This window comes from Sceloporus occidentalis, unplaced genomic scaffold, assembly GCF_023333645.1.
Source record: "Sceloporus occidentalis isolate IW3139 unplaced genomic scaffold, rSceOcc1.0.p SCAF_1, whole genome shotgun sequence".
NCBI classification, from domain to species: Eukaryota; Metazoa; Chordata; class Lepidosauria; order Squamata; family Phrynosomatidae; genus Sceloporus; species Sceloporus occidentalis.
Genome location: NW_028316981.1, coordinates 222402333 through 222419203, shown reverse-complemented (window position 1 = coordinate 222419203; position 16871 = coordinate 222402333). Strand labels below are relative to the sequence as shown.

The following is a 16871-nucleotide window of genomic DNA, read 5'->3' as shown; positions in this document are numbered from 1 at the left end:
AATTAAAAGCAATACATTAAAATGTATAAATATGAATTTTAAAAAAAATTAAAGTTAAAATAGTTATGAGTTCAAATAAAATGTGTTAAATTTCATTAGGACAACATCCCCAGTCCTTATCAGTTTGCAAAGGCCTATTGGCACAAGAATGCCTTTATCTGCAGCCAGAAGGACAGCAGAGATGGAGCTATTTAATGCAATTTAAATTTCTAGTTTTCATGGTTTGGAACCCGTGTGTTTGACTTTAATATGATTTTATGCGTTTTAGGTTTCTACTCCTCGTGCCTCGTGGATCCAAATATAGTTGATTGTTGATTTTAATAGGACTTAATCAGATTTAAGAGGAACTATTGGTGGTAGCTTAGTTTGCATCAACCTTGTGTCTGTTTGCTTCAGTGCTGCCAGCAAATGTTCCCTTGGAGTTTCAGGCAGGATTCTTTCTTAGTTTTACTTTTGCAGAAGTTGGGTGAAAGGAGCTGGAGATTTCTGCCTGCGACGCAGGGCTCTGCCAAAGTGCTAAATCAAAATCATTTTTGATGGTTGATTTTAATAGGGCTTAATCAGATTTAAGAGGAACCATTGGTGCTAGGTTAGTTTGCATCAGTCTTAGTGCCTGTTTGTTTGCTTCAGTGTTGCCAGCAAATGTTCTCTTGGAGTTTCAGGTAAGATTCTTTCTTAGTTTTACTTGCAGAAGTTGGGTGAAAGGAGCTGGGGATTTCTGCCTGCAATGCAGGGCAGTGCCACAGTGCTAAATCAAAACTATTTTAAGTCCTCGTGGTTCTAAAAAAACAACATTATGTAGTGATCTGGAGGATTGGCTTGCACCAAATGTACATGTGCTGTGTGTATGATATAGAATCATAGAGTTGGAAGAGACCGCAAGGGCCATCCAGTCCAACCCCCTGCCATGCAGGAAATCACAATCAAAACATCCCCGACAGATGGCCATCCAGCCTCTGTTTAAAGACCTCCAAAGAAGGAGACTCCACCACACTCCGAGAGAGTTTGTTCCACTGTCAAACAGCCCTGACTGTCAGGAAGTTCCTCCTAATGTTAAGGTGGAATCTCCTTTCCTGGAGCTTGCATCTATTATTCCGGGTCCTAGTCTCTGGAGCAGCAGAAAACAAGCTTGTTCCCTCCTCAATATGACATCCCTTCAAATATTTAAACAGGCTATCATATCACCTCTTAACCTTCTTTTCTCCAGGCTAAACATACCCAGCTCCCACAGTCGTTCCTCATAGGGCATGGTTTCCAGACCTTTCACCATTTTAGTCGTCCTCCTTTGGACATGCTCCAGTCTCTCCACATTCTTTTTAAATTGTGGTGCCCAGAACTGGACACAATATTCCAGGTGGGGGCTGACTAAAGCAGAATAGAGTGGCACTATTACTTCTCTTGATCTATTCTAGACACTATAGTTTTATTGATGCAGCCTAAAATTGCATTGGCCTTTTTAGCTGCTGCATCACACTGGTGACTCATGTTCAACTTGTGGTCTACTTGGACTACCAGATTCCTTTCACATGCAGTCTTGTTCAGCCAGATGTCCCCCATCCTATATCTGTGCATTTCATTTTTCCGGCCTAAGTGCAGTACCTTACATTTCTCTCTGTTGAAGTTCATTTTGTTAGCTGTGGCCCACCTTTCTAGTCTATTCAGGTCATTTTGAATCTTGATCCTGCCCTCTGGAGTATTAGCTATTCCTCCTAATTTGGTGTCATCTGCAAATCTGATAAGTATGCCCCCAATTCTGTCATCCAAATCATTGATAAAGATGTTGAACAGTACTGGCCCCAGGACAGAACCCTGTAATTTAAAGGTGTTATTTTTATTTTTCTAGTTGCTTATGTCACAACTATTGCCATTACATCCAGTGATATATGGGAATTACGATTTACAAGTAATGTTAGTACAAAAAACATTACTAAGGGATTCTGTATGGTATGGTATGGGAAGAACTCAACATGGGGTGTGACACCAAGAGTGACCACACTGTGTGATGCCAACCCTAGTGTTACATGGGCCATGGGTCCTTTGAAGAGTACCCCAATACTTTGCTATCAGAAATATAATGAAATACATAGGTTGTGTGACACACACACACACACACACACACACACACCCAAATGTGGAAGCCATGGGCCTAGGTGGAAAATTCCAGGCAAGGCTAGCAGGATAGGAATCCAGCCTGACTGAACCCTGATGAGATACAGAGACCTGGGACAAAGGAAGTGGCCAAGAAGCTCCAAAGCCTTGGCAATACTGTGCATTACACCCATTTGTCTTGGTAATGGCCCATCTATCACCCCTCTCTGTTTGGTTTCTGCTTATTGTTCCAGCCAGGAAAAACAATGCTAAAGCCATTTCCCAACCATTTGCACTTGAGATTAGCCTCAAGATGAAAATGTAAATACTGGGCCATTGGCTTCAGTCTTGGGCTCAGCCAGTTGGCAGACAGAATCTCTGCCAGTCAGTCTGGCTAAATTCCTCTGCAGGCTTGCCCAACCCCCCTGTGCCATGGAAGCTGCAGAGTCCTACATTTCATCAAAGACACCCAACCACTGAAGACCTATCATCACAGGTAACTATGAGGAGAGCCTCACTGCTGTTCTGTTCCTCTTTGAACCCCTTGATTCCTTTAGCCTTGGTGATGCAGTGGTTAAATGCCTGTACTGCAGCCACTTGCTCACAAACCACAAGGTTGCGAGTTCAATCCCAGCCAAGAGGCTCAGGGTTGATTCAGCCTGGCATCTTTCCATAGTTCACTAAAATGAGTACCCAGTTTGTTGGGGGCAATTAGCTTACAGTTGTAAACCGCTTAGAGACTGTTTAGGCAGTATGAAGCGGTATATAAATGAAGCTGTTATTGCTATAGCCTCTCCAGTGTGTATATGATTGTGTGTGTGTTGATTATCTTTTGCCTTTTAATGCCTGTGAATATAATTATTGTTGTTGTTTGCAAACCTGCCCCTAGTTCTGTGAATCTAGATCTGGTGTAGCAGGTAAAAGATCCTGTGGGCTATCTATCCCCAACCACTACCTTTGAGCTAAATACAGATTCCTCAGAGTAATTGGTTTTTTGGAGTGTCCTCCATAGGACACATCCTCCATAGTGGGTAACACTAGAGACCTCACTGCCCACATCTTGCTTCTCTTCCCCCCCCCCCCTTGCAAACAACTTTTGAAGGCTCACAACAACAATAGGATATTCTAGTCAGTAACCAAGCTGTGGTGTTTTACACTAGCTGAAGTTTCTGAGCCATTATCAAGGACTTTTCCCCCCAACTTTCAGTGATCCCAAGGCAAACTTATTATGGGATTTTCTTGGCCCCAAGGTAAATCTATCCCAGGATTTTCTTAGCCTCAAGGCAAAGCTATCACAAGGTTTTCCAGATTTGTTCAGAGAAGGTTTGCCACTGCTTTCCTCTGAGAGGCTGAGAGAAGGTGACTTGTCCAAGGTCACCCAGTTGGTTTCTATGGCTGACCACCAGAGTCATAGTCATAGCTCAAACCACTACATTGTTATGGTATATGTGATCGTCTCTGAGCATCTTGTCTGGATATAGCATCAATCAGTGCAGAGTGCTCAGCAATGAGAGGATTCATGGTTTTACTAATATATGACTCCATTTGCTTGGGGTGGCCCTATAAATTGATTTGAAACTCTTTAAACATTTTCCCATGTGTAAGTTTTGGTTTCTGATATTCAATGCAAAAAAATGTCTGGGGAAAATAAAAGTAACACTGAAAACCTTTGTCATTACTGGGTTGGGAGTAAACGTGCCGACATGTTATTGATTTCAACTAGGGTGTATATGAATGTGTCTTGGCCTATGACTTATTTTCTTTCTTTCTTTCTTTCTTTCTTTCTTTCTTTCTTTCTTTCTTTCTAATGAGCAGGAGCTCTATTGCCTTCCACTGATTAACTGTGTGATTTATTTCCAACAGGTCATTTATTCAGTGGCGGCAACCAAAGGTAAGAAAGATTGGGGTTTTTTGCATTACGCTCCCTGTGAAATGTAAAAAGCTATTCTGTTACAATTGTTAGGAGACTGAAGGTCTGATCTGAAGTAAAACCGGGAAGTCACTTTCAAATTTAACCAAATATATCTGATATTTCTCCTTGAAAATAATAGAATCATAGAGTTGGAAGAGACCGCAAGGGCCATCCAGTCCAACCCCCTGCTATGCAGGAAATCCAGATCAAAGCATCCCCGACAGATGGCCATCCAGCCTCCGTTTGAAGACCTCTAAGGAAGGAGACTCCACTACACTCCGAGGGAGTTTGTTCCACTGTCGAACAGCCCTTACTGTCAGGAAGTTCCTCCTAATGTTGAGGTGGAATCTCTTTTCCTGCAGCTTGCATCTATTATTCTGGGTCCTAGTCTCTGGAGCAGCAGAGAACAAGCTTGCTCCCTCCTCAATATGACATCCCTTCAAATATTTAAATAGGGCTATCATATCACCTCTTAACCTTTTTTCTCCAGGCTAAACATCCCCAGCTCCCTAAGTCGTTCCTCATAGGACATGGTTTCCAGACCTTTCACCATTTTAGTTGCCCTCCTTTGGACACGCTCCAGTTTCTCAATGTCCTTTTTGAACTGTGGCGCCCAGAACTGGACACAATATTCCAGGTGGGGCCTGACCAGAGCAGAATATAGTGGCACTATTACTTCCCTTGATCTAGACACTATACTTCTGTTGATGCAGCCTAAAATCACATTGGCCTTGTTAGCTGCCGCATTACACTGTTGACTCATGTTCAACTTGTGGTCTACTTGGACTCCTAGATCCCTTTCACATGTAGTTTCATTCAGCTCGGTGTCCCCCATCCTATATCTGGGCATTTCATTTTTTCGCCCTAAGTGCAGTACCTTACATTTCTCCCTGTTGAAGTTCATTCTGTTAGCTGTGGCCCAGCTTTCTAGTCTATTCAGGTCATTTTGAATTTTGATCCTGTCCTCTGGAGTATTAGCTATTCCTCCTAATTTGGTGTCATCTGCAAATTTGATAAGTATTCCCCCAATTTTTTCCTCCAAGTCATTGATAAAGATGTTGAACAGCACTGGGCCCAGGACAGAGCCCTGTGGGACCCCACTGGTCACTTCTCTCCAGGATGAAAAGGTGCCATTGTTGAGCACCCTTTGGGTTCGTCCGGTCAACCAGTTACAAATCCACTTAACAGTTGCCTTGTCTAGCCCACATTTTACAAGCTTGTTTGCAAGAATGTCATGGGGAACTTTTTCAAAAGCCTTACTGAAATCAAGATATACTATATCCACAGCATTCCCTTCATCTACCAAGCTGGTAATTTTATCAAAGAAAGAGATTAGATTTGTCTGGCATGACTTGTTTCTCTGAAACCCGTGTTGACTTTTTGTGATTATGGCATTGCCTTCTAGATGTTCACAGATTCTCTATTTAATGATCTGCTCTAGAATCTTTCCTGGTATTGATGTCAGACTAACTGGACGATAATTGTTGGGATCCTCTTTCTTCCCCTTTTTGAAGATGGGGACAACGTTTGCCCTCCTCCAGTCTGCTGGGACTTCTCCTGTTCTCCAGGAGTTTTCAAAGATTATTGCCAATGGCTCCGATATTACATTTGCCAGTTCTTTTAATACCCTTGGATGTAGCTCATCTGGTCCTGGAGACTTAAATTCATTAAGGTTAAACAGGTATTCCTGTACTATCTCTTTACTTATTCTGTGCTGAAATTCCCCTATTCTGTCCTCTGCTCCATTATCCTCAGGTTGAGCACCCTTTGCCTTTTCTGAGAAGACTGAGGCAAAGAAAGTGTTGAGTAATTCTGCCTTTTCTCTGTCTTCTGTTAGCATTTTGCCATCTTCTCCACGCAGTAGTCCTACAGTTTCCTTCTTCCTAAATGATGAAGCAAAGGAAAACAGTGCCAAAGAACCTATAAAATTATGGCAAGCATAACTGCTTTGGCTCACACTAAAGGCTAGATGGGAGAGAGAATAGAGGGAGGTCAGTGCTTCCAGGGCAAATTGCTCTCTTGCCTTTCACCAGGGGATGGTTCCCTTTTTAATAAGAATTAAAATATAGAATTTACATCGACCTGTGGATAAGTCGATCTAGGTTTTTGGGGTCAACTTTTTGACTAAAATTTCTAGACTTATACATGAGTATATACAGTATTCAGAGCAGGGCTGACACAGACAGTGAGACACCAAATTTGGTTTTAAACACTATGCATGTAACATTTATTAAATCACAAAAATAATACAAACATTGATTATCAAGAGCTCTTTCATTTACTCACACATTCATACAATACTCACACACACTTTCCTTCTGCCGAACATTGATCAGTTGTTCTCGAAGACTGGGGATGACACTGTTGCCGCGCGGTTGATGCCAACAAAATGGGGATGAAAGCCAAGGGTCTTTATACTTTTCTTCTCTCCGGCTTTTGGTTGCTGAAGTCTTGCAATATTGCAGCCCATTACTTAACTTCTTCTGTCGGGAGGAGACAGGCTGTTCAAAGCACTCCATGCTGTTCCAAGTAGCTCGTTCTGTTCGAAGCAGTCCATTGTCCTGTCAGTTCCTCTTCATTGCGACTCTGGAGAAAAAGCACTTTCCCGGTCACAGTTCGACACACCTGAACAGCACCCAGCTTCAGCTTTCACATTCCTCAACCTTTCCTCATCTCGGTTGCCAAATCCCTCCTTCACATCAATACTCTACCCAGAACCATCTTGTTTGGTTCTTTGGCTTGTTTTAAAACCCCATTCCTTGGTTCTTTGGTTCTTCAGCTCTAGGTTTAAGTCAGAACTCACTCATTCGTCTTACAATCTATGGACTTTACACTTTGTAAACCGCTTAGGGAGTGCTTAAGTGCATTGATAAGCGGTATAGAAATATACTTGCTAGTGCTATATTGCTATCACACGGGGAGTTTGCCAGAAAAAGACAGGATTAAGAAGGTATTTTCCTGGCAAAGTCCCGAGATAGCACCAACAATTTTCAGATGACATTGTGATTACAGAGGATTTATCCCGGGAAAAACCAGGGAATAACCAACAGCAAATCATTCACAGGGAAATCCTGTGAATGATTTGTTGCTGGTTATTCCCAGGATAAATCCTCTGTAATCGTGATGTGTCTGAAAATTTTTACCATGATCTTGGGACTTTGCTGGGAAAATGCCTTTTTAGTCTCATCTTAAATCCCATCAAACTCCCGATGTGATAAAGTTCTATGAGAACGTATTGTTTTCCATAGATGTATTTCCATAGAGTAGAATAGACTATTAATTTTTCCCAATTTTCCCATGTTTTTGTCTTGCTGTTATCACTTTTCAAGTTTTATTTAAGCATTTTTTAAAGCAGGTGGTTCATAGATTTTGATAAAGAAATAATAAAGAATGAGATATGTGTTAATAGAGGCTTCAACCCCCATCCTTTGTAGGGCAAGTGTTTTTCTTCCCTCCTGTTTCTGGTTTGTTTTCTGTTTAAAGAAAATAAGTGGCTAAGAGGAAAATTTAAACTTTCTTTGTCTAATGATGCTTCCTTATCTAATGATTACAGTAGTGATGGCGGTGATGGTGATAATAGTAATAATAGATGTGGGGGATTGGTGAGGGTTTTTTGTGTGTGATGTGCCTTATTTGTACCCATTGACTACGACCATTTTTCACTTTCCTGGAAACTTGTTGTGCACTGATGGCTTATGGACTAGCATCAGTCCACACACCACTTCTAGACTTCTAGATTAATACTGCTGCCTCAGTCCAAATGTTTTGGGACGAGTTAGTTCCAGTAAGTACCATTCTGAACATTTAAGGAGAGAATGAGAAAATCCCTTCTATTACGTTTTAATAAAAATTCCAAGTACTAGGACAGGATAACTGTTGTACATTAAGAAAACAAACATAGGTGGGATACAGACCGCCCCTTTGGGGTGGCCTGCACCTGCCCCTTTGCCCGACGAATCGTGGCCTGAGCTGCCACAGCGGCAGCCCTGGGGCCCTGATCTGCCACTTTTCCAGGCCTCAGGGAAGCGGCAAAACGCCGTTTCCCCGTGGCCTGGAAAGGGGTGTCCTTGGGGCTTCATGCTCCAAGGACACCCCGACAGCAGCGGGGGGAGAGAGAAAGGGGCCGCTCGGCCCTTTTCTCTCCAGTATTGCTGGCACAGCCATGTAAAGGCCGTGCCAGCGATATGCGGCACAAAAAGAGCTCTGTTTTGGAGCTCCTTTCAGCGCCGCTGAAAGGGTGCCACAAGCGCCCTTCAGTGGTGCCAAGATGTAACGGCTGTGCCGTGCCGTTTGGACACGATGCGGCTGTTACGTCAAAATGGGGGCGCTGCATACGCCAGTATGTACAGTGCCATAACAACCATGAAGGATTTGCATAAATCCAATGTAGATGACAAGGAAATTGAAATAGTTAAAGATTTCTCATACCTTCCATCAATCATTGATCAAAATGGAAAATGCAGTGAAGAAATCAGAAGAAAAGTATGAGTGGGAAGGGAAGGGCAGCTATGTAGGAACTAGATAAGATCTTTAAGTGCAAAGATATATAACTGAACACTGAAGTTCTGATCGTCCATGCTATTGTATTTCCCAGCATCACATAATGGGTGTGAGAGCTGGAGAGTGAAGAAAGCTGACAGAAAGAAAATCAACCCATTTGAGACATGGTGCTGGAGAAGAGTGCTGAGGATACTGTGGACAGCCAAAAATACAAACAAATGGATCCTGGAACAGATTAAGCCTGAACACTCCCTGGAAGCCATGATGACTGAACTGACGCTGTTATACTTTGGCCACATTATGAGAAGGCAGGACTCATTAGACACAACAGTAATTCTGGGGAAGGTGGAAGGAAGTAGAAAGAGAGGAAGACCATATGCCAGATGGATAGACTCAGTCAAGGAGACCACAGACCTGAGCCAGAATGAGGTCTTGGAGCTGTCATTCACAGGGTCGCCATGAGTCAAGCTGACTCGAGGGCAGTTAACAACAATCAACATCAAAATGACTTTGTGATTTTGTCTTATGGCACAGCTAGACATGACAAAAACATTCATGCACTGGAGTATTTAAAATAAAGTGGCCCAGTTCAAAGGGAAGGAATAATTTTTCCACAGAGTCTTTTTCCTCATTTGCATTCCCTTGGCCTCAGGTGGGAATCATGCAGTCCTCGAATTGTTGCTGAACTGCAACTTCCAGCATTCTTCCCCAAGGGCTAGGCTGGCTAAAGCTGATAAGAGATGCAGTCTGGCACAATCTGAAGGGCTCCACAGTTAACACCTAAGAACAACACATAGGCTGGTCTAAGGCTCCTTAGTGGCTTGAAGGAGGACACAAAGAGGTATATATTTAGTCCCATGGAGCCAACACTTCAAGAGAGTAGTGGCACAGGAGACAAGCAGTTAAAACCCTTTCCTGCCTTCTCAAGCATCATGGTCCTGATCCACCCTCAACTTGTAACATATTTACATACTCAATGCTAATACCACCTCTGTATAAAATTCATTGGGCAAATGTATTACAGTCCAACAGTACTGCTGTCCAGTTTTTGGCAACTACTGCAATGTGTTTGTGAGATCTAAGATACTCGATGACTATTCATATAAGGATATATCAATTCCGCCTCTGCGAAAGAGAAACATGTTTGAGTTCCCACCAATATTTTTGGGGTGTTTTGTTCAAGGAGAGGGGCCCAAATTCACATTTATGTATTTCTTTTACTTATTTCTTACTTAGAAAAAATGTGTCTTCAGAAGTGAACATGTTGTGTGGTTGCTGAAAAAATATAGCAATATATATAATAGAGTGAAGATGGTCATGTCTGAAAGGTTGTCCCATTTCTGCTTAAGGTGGGAAATGGAAGCAGAGGATTTCTTGGAGAGCTTCACTCCCTCAGGAGAGCCAGAGGTTACCCATCTTCTGTATGAAATCCAGTGGGGCAACAGTCGCAGGGTATGGAGAAACTGGTGTAGAAGCATCCATCCTGAACATGCTGAAATCATCTTTTTGGAAAATGAGGAGATACACGACCGGCCACACATCCCATGCAATATCACTTGGTTCCTCACATGGACCCCTTGTGGTGCATGTGCCCATGATATAATTGAGTTCTTGGATGAACGTCCTAATGTGACCCTGGACATACGAGCTTCACAGTTGTACCGGCCTCATGACCGGCGCAATCGGAGAGGCCTCAGATACCTAGCTGAGGAAGGAGTTCAGATATCTATCATGGATCTCTCTGGTAAGTTAGGAGCCCTCAATTATAATCAGTGAATGGATTAGGAACTAGGCAGTGGATACAGTAATATTTCTTGTTTTTAATAAAAGCCCTCCAACATCTAAATGCTGTACACATATTCAACTGTGAGGCAGAATCTACCTCCAATCTTACACTCTAATGTAGAAGTAGGAATTGAATGGCCAGATTTTGTTGAGCTGCATCTCCAGCATTTCTTGCCAGCACAGCCTATGATGAAGAATGCTGTGAGTTGGCAGTCCAGCAACATCTGAATGGTCACACAATTCCTACCTCTGGTTTACAGAAATGAAAAGTAAGGTGGAAGAATAAGATATAGAGGGGTAGCAAGATTACTTATTCATTTATTTAATGCTGTTACATGCTTTTGAGTTGACTTGGATGTATGGCAACCTATTCTAGGGATTTGGGGCGAGATTTCTTCAGAAGATGTTTGCCATTTCCTTCTTCTGAGTCAGAGAGTATGTAACTTGTTCAACTTTGCCTAGGGAGTTTCCATGGGTGAGAAAAGTTCTGAATCCTGGACTCCACAACGCCTAGCATAACACTCAAACCATTATTACATCATGATGGCTCTCCATTTATTTCTTAACTACATTTATATCCTGCCTTTCTTCCAGTGAGCACAAGGCAGTGTGCCTGGCTCTCTTCATTCCCCCCCCCCCCTTTTATCCTTACAGCAGTAAAATAGGTCAGGCTGAGAGAGTGTGACTACCTCAAGGTCACCCAGGATTTCAAGACTCAGTAGGGCTTTGAACCTGAATCTCCCAAGTCCCTGTTCAACACTGTAACCACTACACTAGTTCTTGTGGGACTGGTGTACATAGCAGCGCCCATTGCACAAATTTGCTACAATGATTTGTGAGGCTGTCCTTCTGCACTTACTTCCTTGATCTTGATTTCATGCAACATGCAGGTCCTGTCATCTGCAGACCTTCCTCTACAATCTGCAGGATCCCTCAGTGTCATGATTCATAGTATGATCTTGGCTTCTCAGAAATTACATACACTTTGAAAAAAGCCAAAGGTAGCCACATTGCTTCATAAGAATAATGTCAAGATCCAGTGGCCATATTAGGCAACACCAATCAAAATGTCACAAATCAGTGAACACAAAACAGTCATTTTCTGTAACCTTAATCGGATTGTATTTTAAGACATGCCTCCAACCTTCCTGCACTCCAGAGGGCAATTTTGACATGTTTTGCAGGGGGGAGCAGCCTACAGTGGATCTTTGGTTTCTGCTGGGTTTGCGTTCCAGAACCCCTTGTGGATACCAAAATCCATGGATCCTCAAGCTCCATTAAATACAATGGATAATAAAATGGTGTCCCATATATAAAATGGGCAAAACAAAGTTTGCTTTTCAGTATTTACCATATATACTTGACTAGAGGTCGGCCTCATGTATAAGTCAAGGGCAGGTTTTGAGGTCAAAATTAGGGATTTTTACATGACCCTGGATAAGTCGACGGTAAAATTTAGGGGCATTTAATGAATGATTTAAAGGATCAAGCAAAAGAAAACAATGCCAAAGTGCTTACAAAATTCCAGCAGGCATAACTATTTGTGCTCATACTAAAGGCTACATAGATGAGAAATAGAAGGGGGTCAGTGGTTCCAGGGCAGATTAAACTCTTCCCTTTCACCAGGGGATGGTTTTATATGATTTAAAGTACAGTACTTTTTTTACCTAAATTTTTTAACCTAAATTTCTAGACTTATACATGAGTGGTGCAGTGGTTAAAGGCCTGTACTGCAGCCACTTACTAACAAACCATAAGGTTTTGAGTTCAATACCAGCCCAGGGGCTCAAGCTGAACTCAGGCTTGCATCCTTCTGAGGTCGCTAAAATGAGTACCCATATTGTTGGGGGCAATTAGCTTACACTTTGTAAACTGCTTAGGGAGTGCTTAAGTGCACTGAGAAGCGGTATGGAAATGTAATTGCTATTGCTGTTGCTATTCAGTATATGTTTTTAAAAATATTTTCAAGTTGTGGATGCTTGAATCCGTGTGTATGGAGGGCTGGCTGTATTTTGGCCAAAGAGAGTCATATTTTTTTAACCGGGAAGTAACTGGAAGGCACTTTTGGGGGAAGGGCTATCCTTAGTCTAAAACAAGTCATAAGGTTGGTTTGGTGTTGTCATGTGCCTTCAAGTAATTTCTAATTTATGGCGACTGAAGGCATTAGACTGAGGGATAAAATGTGGGAAATTGCTTCGCACATCTCCCTTTAGTTTTTTTTATTGGATGAAAAATATGGGGACATTGGGAAGCTGCTATGGGGCCCCTGGGAGAGCTACATGCAGCCCATGTCACACATTATTCCATCCCCTCTGATTTAGCCCCATGTTGAGTTTGATGCTGGTTCTTTTTTTCTTTGTTTTCATTGTGGAAATAGAAAGGTCTATGCTGCGTTCACTTTTAAACTTCAGCAAGGTTTATTTGGCCTTTTATGATTTATTAGGCCTTTCTGTTGAGACAGAGGCCACTCTGAGCCTCTTCTTTCCTAAGTACACTCTCACACTGTTAGGATCTTTGTTTTCTGCAGATTATGACTATTGCTGGGACACGTTTGTGGATCACCAGGGGGAAATGGTACAATGGGATTTTTCTGATGAGATATGGTTTAATTCCCAGCGGCTTCAATCAATCCTCAAGTAAGTGGCGATTCTGAAAGACTAGCGAAATGCAAAATGAACAGGGTGGTGGATGTAGGGGTAACTGCAGGCATTTAAATGGTGGAGCTTGTTTGACATGCAAAAGGCTGTATATTTTCCAGTTCTGTTGGAGGGGGCAAAGGACATTTCTGTTTGTGCTGCACACCAACATACACAGTATGTTCATGTGTTCATGTGCACCCCACCTGTGGGATCATTGCAAGCATAGAGAAACAATTGCTCATTATACTAGTAAAATAATTTTGCTTTGACACTTACATTGTTTTGAGGCTGTGACTTTGTTAGACCCCCATAGCCAAGATAACTAGCTGCAGGAGTCAGTTTTAAGATTAATTGTATTATTTTTATTGGTGTATTTTATATGTATTTTATTATTGATGTATGGGTTTTAACGGACTATAATCCCACCTCGATCCATCTAGGAGAGGCAGGAAAACATAAATAAATCATTATTATTATTGCTTGCAAGCTGTGACCACTATTCTATTGTCTCCCAGTTCTCTCTTCCACTGAGAACTTGGCCTAGTCCTGCCCATTGTTTAAGAGAAAACTGCATACTGATGCTGGTAACCTTTATTCTGAAGAGAAAGAGGTCTTACAAGACTCTGAACCACCTTATGCTCCCCAGAGAATCATCTCCCAATGCTCTACTGCAGAGGCTGTTCAATATTCACTACAAACCTGAGGAGTAGGAGGGCATTCTTCTTCTACTCCCAACAATTTTAGCCTAGGTATGTTAGACTGAGAAATAATCCCTCTTTTGTAGAGCAAGGGCATGGCAAATCTCTCAGAAGGAAGAGAATAATATTGTGTGTGTGTGTCCCTATTAGTGATGCCTGGACTACACTCACTTTGGGAATTTCGAGACCGCTAGGTTTTTGTTCCAGTTTCCCTGTCATTTGGCCCAACATACTGCCATTCTGCCCACTATTATGCCATGGCATTTGTTATTTCTTTTCCCCCTATTGCTGCTCTTACAAATATCTTATTTCAGCCTCATCTCTCTCTCTCTCTCTCTCTTTCCACAGCCCTTTCTGAATTGTCCAAGGCTTCTATGGACAACCACACTCGCAGCAACTCATTGTGATTTCCTTCTACCTGCATAATCTTCTGATAACTGTCTTGACTCAATAGACAGATTCTCTACACAGATATATACTTTGTGTGGTTGCAAATGTAGTTCAATAAATCACTGTTTTATGGATTTTGGATGTTATTGTACTTTGCTACATGGTCAGGGTGGCTGCCCCTGGATATGTTTTCTCCCATAATGTTCTAGTGACTAGGTCCTAGACATTGATTCACCAGTCGCTTATGGGTTCAGTGTGTCTACTTTAGGGTTAACCAACAGGATTCAGACCTCCTCGGTCTTTTAAATGCAGGAATGCTAATTTTTCATGCTGTCTCATCATCACTGATGTTAATTTGACTTCGTTTTCACACAGAGGAGGATGAGGACTTGTTTTATGTCCTAGGTGGAGAATCTGTGGCCCCTGGGCTGGATAAGACATGCATTACTTTATGGATCTGATCCACAGCCTGCACTCATCATGGCCACATCCCCATTTAGACACTGGTGACATAATAATTTATTTTTCAAAATGAGACTCATCTCTAATCTTAACTGCTGTATTTATATTTATCAGTCATAGCTGGGAGCATGAAGTGTGCACCTCCCCTCTTTGCTTGCTGAAGCCACATTAAAATCCATACATGCACATTTGTGTGCACTGTTTCTAAAGGGACCTATTGTCAAATTCAGATTCATCTTCACTTCTCCTAGTGTATTTTTAAAAAAGTAAGCACACCACTGAATGTGTTGCACTTTATACAGCGCGCCCGCATCATACGCGGGCGTGCTTTACGCGGCTTGAGATACGCGCTCAAGCCGTGGGGCGTGCATGGGGCGGAAGGGGCGGCGCGTCCCATTCAATTGAATGGGCGCGCGTGCCCGTTGCGCCTCGTGCGCCGCCGCGCCACCGCGCACGAGCCCCATTGTTTACAATGGGGCTTGAGCATAGGCGGAATTCACCTTACGCGGAGGGATCCAGAACGGATCCCCGCGTAAGGTGAGGGCCAACTGTACAACAACCGTCTATAAATATATAGGTTTGTGATTCAAGATTGCACTTTGGATTATGCTCATTTTTGGGAAGTGAAAATATATGTAAATTCATTTTATAAACCCAGTAAAACAAATATAAAGCTCTAGTAAACAAGACGTGCACACATAGTCCCAATACAAAGAACTCACTGGTGCACTGTGTCTGGGGTCTGGAAATCGAACTTCCACCTTCTGGGAAGACTGCTGCCAGATACTGAATTTGGGGCTTTATGCATGCAAAGCATGGGCTCCCTCACTCAGTTGCAACCCTTCACACAATACTGGACTGAAACCTTTAAACAAAGCTCCTCTTTCAGCTCCAGGAATAAAAACCTACCTTCAACACAAAGACCCTGACTTCTGCAGCCCCAGAAAGGCCTCTTCTGCAGCCCTTTATGGCCGGAGCTTCCCCGGGTCAGAGGCCGTCTCCTCAGCCATAAAGAAGGGTTGCTCTGAGTGCGAAGGAGGAGGAGGTCCACAGGGCTGAGGGAGGGAAGGCAATGGGGAAAAGTTCAGTGTCAATGGCCATGGAGGGCAGAAGGTAACGCCGAGGAGGAAATTCCTCTGAGTCCCAGCCCTTATAGGAATGAGTGGCAGTAGTTAGTCCAGGGGGCTGAGGGGGTCTCCTTTCCCAAAGGGGGAGGCAAGGACCGGTGGGCCCCTCCCCAGCTAGGGCCGAAAGGGAGGGTCTCTTTCCCCACCTCTCTCTCCCAGCCCCCAAAGCCCAGCCTCCCCACTGGCCCTGAGTCCCCTGCCTCCCCTTCCTCAGACCCCCACAGGCGCCTGCCTGCCTGCCTTCCTTCCTTCCTTCCTTCCTTCCTTCCTTCCTTCCTTCCTTCCTTCCTTCCAAATGGAGGGCCCGAGGCTGAAAGGACACATTTCCTTCCTTTTGGCCCAAGGAGCCTGGCCTCTTTCTCGCTCTGGAGCCTCTCAGTTCAACTCAGGAGGCCTCAGGGAAGGTTCTGGAGCATTATTCCCCAAAGTCACAAGCAGGACCACAAAATGGCCGCTTCAGCGCTTGGCAGTTGGCAGTTTGAGGCCTTCAGGGAACCCAGACTCTCTGAGAAAGTCTTTATAAATAAGTCTTTATAAATAAATAGAGCTTAAAATAATAATAATAATAATAATAATAATAATAATAATAATAATAATAATACAAGCAAGAGCTGGTTCTCCCTTTGGCTGTCCCCCAAGGCTTCTGCGCATGCCCAGGAGCCCCCTTCTCCTTCTTCTTCCCCTGCAGGACCCTCATCCTTCCTTTTGGCCCAAGGAGCCTGGCCTCCTTCTCACTCTGGAGCCTCTCAGTTAGGGTTGCCAGAACCCGTCTGCAACTGGGATTATCCCGGTTTTGGCGGCCCTGGGCCCTTCCTGTCCCAGGTGCCGCCAAAAACCGGGACAACCCTGGTTGCAGCTGGGTTGCGGCGCTTGACCGCGCTGCCCTCCTACTCCTCCACCGCGCGGAGGAGGAAGAAGGGCCACGCGGCCCAGGGCGGAGGAGGTGAAGGGGGAAGCCCCGCGCCGCCCTCCCCGCCTCCCCGCACAGCCCCGCACCACCCACCTCCTTCTCCTCTGCCTCCTCCGCCCCGCCCCCTGGCCGTGTGGCGCATGGAGGAGGGGGGAGGAGAAGAAGGAAGAGGAGGAGGCAGAGGAGGAGGAGGAGGAGGAGGGGGGGAGCAGAAGGAGGAGGTGGTGAGTGGCCAGATGTCTCAAGGTTTTTTTAATTTTATTTTGCGTGTTTTAATTGCTAACAAGTCTCCCTTGCTTTGACAATGATAGTGTGATGATGATGATGATGATGATGATGATGATGATGATGATGATGATA

At 43.7% G+C, this 16871-nt stretch overlaps 1 protein-coding gene across 1 annotated transcript; it reads left to right on the top strand.

Annotated features, from left to right (window-relative positions):
- The first annotated feature begins 612 nt into the window (after nucleotides 1-612).
- On the top strand, nucleotides 613-14138 carry LOC149323530 (C->U-editing enzyme APOBEC-1-like). Its single transcript, XM_089511435.1, has 5 exons — nucleotides 613-662; nucleotides 3952-3979; nucleotides 9850-10244; nucleotides 12813-12921; nucleotides 13971-14138. Exons 3-5 carry the CDS (start codon nucleotides 9857-9859, stop codon nucleotides 13978-13980), a joined length of 507 nt encoding a protein of 168 aa, XP_089367561.1. The 5' UTR covers nucleotides 613-662; nucleotides 3952-3979; nucleotides 9850-9856; the 3' UTR covers nucleotides 13981-14138.
- The last annotated feature ends 2733 nt before the right edge of the window (nucleotides 14139-16871 follow it).